General features: G+C 57.9%; 1 protein-coding gene across 2 annotated transcripts; it reads left to right on the top strand.

Moving 5' to 3' along the window:
• Positions 1 to 307: 307 nt before the first annotated feature.
• MAFF (v-maf avian musculoaponeurotic fibrosarcoma oncogene homolog F) lies at positions 308 to 1,145 on the top strand. Of its 2 annotated transcripts, none has more exons than XM_010568073.1 (2): positions 308 to 429; positions 514 to 1,145. In XM_010568073.1, the coding sequence occupies exons 1-2, from the start codon at positions 394 to 396 to the stop codon at positions 925 to 927; spliced, it is 450 nt and encodes a 149-aa protein (XP_010566375.1). In that variant the 5' UTR covers positions 308 to 393; the 3' UTR covers positions 928 to 1,145. The 2 variants fall into 2 exon arrangements, with proteins under 2 accessions (XP_010566375.1, XP_010566294.1); XM_010567992.1 differs by having other exon boundaries at positions 511 to 1,145.
• The last annotated feature ends 2,512 nt before the right edge of the window (positions 1,146 to 3,657 follow it).

Here is a 3,657-nt window from a genome sequence, read left to right as displayed (position 1 = left end):
CGCCGTGGAGCTGCTGCTTTTACTTTCTTTTTAGCCTCGGGCGGATCTCGCCCGGGTTTCCTCCCCGGAGGGAAGCCTTGGCCTCCCAGGGGGGGTTTGGGTCCCCCGGGCAGAGCAGCATCCCGACCACCTCGGGGTGGGATGGAGGAGGGATGGGAAGTCCAGCCTTCCCCGTTATTGTTATTTTTTGCAGTCATTGTTACTATTATTATCATTATTATTCCTACCTGCTTTTTTTTTAAAGGAGCAGGGATAAGTCAGATGGCTGGCGGGGGGGGACGACACATGGGTGCCAGGCAGGGGGCCGGTGCCCTCGGTACCAGGGCGAGGGGCACAGGCTGGGGCTAACCGGCTTTTCTCCTGGCTGCTCGGCAGGGCCAACGTGAGGCAAGGATGGCTGCGGACGGGCTCTCCAGCAAGGCCCTGAAGGTGAGCACTGGTGGGACTGGGGGGCGTGAGGAGGGCGGGGGTCTGGTTTCAGGGGTCTCAGGCGACCACCCCTCTCTCCAGCAGGTGAAGCAGGAGCTGGGAGAGAACACACCGCTGCTGTCGGACGTGGAGCTGATGGGGCTGTCGGTGCGGGAGCTCAACCACCACCTGCGGGGCCTCTCCAAAGAGGAGGTGGCGAGGCTGAAGCAGCGCCGGCGGACGCTGAAGAATCGGGGTTACGCTGCCAGCTGCCGGGTGAAGCGCGTCTGCCAGAAAGAAGAGCTGCAGAAGCAGAAGATGGAGCTGGAGTGGGAGGTGGACAAGCTGGCCCGGGAGAACGCCGCCATGCGCCTGGAGCTCGACACCCTCCGTGGCAAGTACGAGGCCCTGCAGGGCTTCGCCCGCACCGTGGCTGCCCACGGGCCCCCCGCCAAGGTGGCCACCGCCAGCGTCATCACCATCGTCAAGTCCGGCACCAACCAGGCCGCCTACTCCTAGTGCTGGCCTCCGTCCCCCGGCTGGGCACGGCCCCTCCGGGGCGCCTTCCCCCACGAATTACCTCCCATACCCTCCCTGACCTCCTCCCTGCCGGGACCCATTCCCGAAATCCTCCTTCTCCCATCCATTGACCTCCAGCTCCCCCACGCAGGGAGGGCTGCTGCAGCATGGGTGCTGGGGCAGAGGACAGGACCCCTCTGGTGGCCCCTGACGCCCCGCAGCCCCCTCCCCTCCAACCCAGCCCTGTCCCCTGCTGCAGCCCACCTGGCCGGGCACCCCTCACCTTGGGGGGTGCAGGCAGGAGAGGGGGAAGCGTCCCAGGGCTCCAAGCTGGCAGGAAAACACCAGGTGCCTCTTTTTTTGGGGGAGGGCATGGGAGAGCTGAGCATGGGCCAGGCACCCCCAGGAGCACATGCCAGGGAGGGAAAGGAGGGAAGAGTGGTTTTGCAGCAAGGGGCAGAAGGGATAAGATGGAGAGCGGTGTCAGCGTTGGCCCCACAACTTGCTCCACGGCTGGAGCAGGGTGGGAGGTTGCAGCATGGTTGGAGACTCCAGGGATGGAGATGGCAAGGGAAGGTGGCAGGTCAGAGGGGGAAGAGAAAGTGGCTGTAGGTTGGTGCCTGGTAAGGGTGAATGGAAGGGGAAAGTGCTGTGGCAGCCTGTGGTGCTGGGGAAGGCCAGAGGTGACGGTGATGGAGGAGGACTCCCTCAGGCAGGGAAGCAGGTCAACCCAGGCTGTTATCCACAAAGGGGGAGAAGCAGTGGTGCCGTTTTATCTGTCTCCATCACGACATCCTTCACGCCTCTTCCTGCCTACAGGACGGGACGCTCAGCCTGGCTGGCCGGGTGTCTCTGAAACGCAGCGGCAGGAAGGAAGCGGAGGCAGCTGGAGCAGAGATAAACACTGTTTTGCTCAGTGCAGGCCGGCTCTTACAGCCCCACCAAATGCTCCCCGGCACCCCACCACCTACAAAGCCCACAGAAAGGTGCTCCTGGCCCCTGAGAGCCAGAGCTGCGGAGGCAGAGAGAGGGGTGGAGGTGCAGGAGGTGGGAAGCAGGGGTGGAGAGCATCCCTGCTCCTGGGAGCTGTCTGGCAGGCAGGTAGGCTCCTCCTTTTGGTTTTCTGCCAGCTTGGACAACCTGTGTGGGACAACCGGCTCTTCAGCAGGCTGAAATGCTAGAGAAGAGTTGGGTTTGCTAAATACAGGCAGCCCAGGGGAAGTAACAGGAGGCAGACCCTTGGCATCTGCTGCCATAGATGATCCCCCCCACCCCTCTCCCTTTCTGCCCCTGCCTGGGTATTGCCATGCTAGCTGCCCTTGGCTGCAGCCTCCATCATCCCTCCCCAGAGAGAGGTGCCCACCGATTGTGGAGGAGGCACTGTGGTTAGCATCCCCCCCACCCCAACTCCTCTTGGGTTTATTTATTGCACGAACGTAAGTTATTTTCACGTCCTCTTTGCCATTCCGCCTCTCGGCACAGCCAGGATGTTGGTACAGAGCCGTACTTTATATTTTATATATGCAAATCACATTTTATCTTATATAGAGCAAAAAAATACTTATTTATTTTCTGACTTACAGTATGTGTCCTACCTGACTCCTCTGTATTTTGTAGACTTTACAAATAAAACAAGTTCTTTTTTTTCCACAGCGAGAGTGTGTTTGGTCATTCTTGAACTTCAGGACAGAGCTGCGTCTTGGTGAGACCAGGTTTTCTAGCTTTGCTGCAGGACATGTTAAACAACATGCCCAAAAATGATGGGATGGGGGACAGCTCACAACCCTTTAGAACACACACAGATTTATAGTCTCTGGAAGAAAAGGGCTCAGTAAGCAAGCTTAAGGATGAATATCACCCCCCAAGGCACTTGCTTTCAGCAGCAGTTCAAGCTGTGCTGAATCATTTTTTCCTAGGAAAGATAATGCTTTTCACTAGAAAAATTCCCTCCAGGCTGCCCTCAGACCTGGTGCAGGAGGAGAGGCAGGTGCAATCAGGGCAGCTCTACCCAAAAACTTCCCTGCTGTGTGACCTCACCGCCTGACTCAGGAACAGCGAGGAGGATGGCAGGCAGCTCACATCCGTGGGTGGCAGGAGAAGGGGAAGGAAGCGTGGCAGGCGCCTTACCCGGAGGTGAAGCCTGACCTCCTTCTCCATGGAGAAAAGCTACCCTTCCTCAGAGCCAAGGTGGAAGCGATGAGCATGTTCCCCTGACGCCCAGGCGAGCCAGGTCCCAGCCTCCCAGCAGCTTGCAGCACTCGCATGGTGCTTCTGGGTTTTACGTTCACATTCCTTCTGTCTCTGCAAACTGCCCCAGCCTCACCACCACTCATGGAAGAAAAGCCCAGAGCTGCTGTTTGCTGGGGCCCATGTCAGAGAAAGCAGCCCCTTTTCTCCCACAGGTGTTTCACACTGAGCACCCAAGATCAGGACTTATCTCTACTCCAGGTTTTTGACAAATGGGTTTCACTCCTGCCTTGGGCCATCAGTGATGTCTCAGCCCCAGGTTGCTGTAGTGCTGCTTCTCCAGCAGCTCCCGCATACACAGACAGCATGAAGCTTTCTTCCTGAGAAGAGGACTAGGAGGACAAGACATACTGACCCACTAAGCCCCAGCCCCTGCAATGACCAAAAACTCAAGATCAGTTCAGAGAAGTCACCCAGACAGCACCACGCAGAGGCAGGTTAAGTACAATCTATATTATCTCTATATTTTTATTTGTCATCATA

Source organism: Haliaeetus leucocephalus, unplaced genomic scaffold (assembly GCF_000737465.1).
Source record: "Haliaeetus leucocephalus isolate CR32 unplaced genomic scaffold, Haliaeetus_leucocephalus-4.0 Scaffold0, whole genome shotgun sequence".
In the NCBI taxonomy this organism is placed as follows: Eukaryota; Metazoa; Chordata; class Aves; order Accipitriformes; family Accipitridae; genus Haliaeetus; species Haliaeetus leucocephalus.
The sequence above is the reverse complement of the archived record's forward strand: the minus strand, read 5'-3'. Positions and strand labels throughout refer to the sequence as shown.

Excerpts from the sequence above, each read along its gene's own strand:
- MAFF (XM_010567992.1), top strand. The coding sequence starts at position 394 with ATGGCTGCGGACGGGCTCTCCAGCAAGGCCCTGAAG. Across the intron at positions 430-510 it reads TCTCCAGCAAGGCCCTGAAG|CAGGTGAAGCAGGAGCTGGG; the intron begins GTGAGCACTGGT and ends CCCTCTCTCCAG.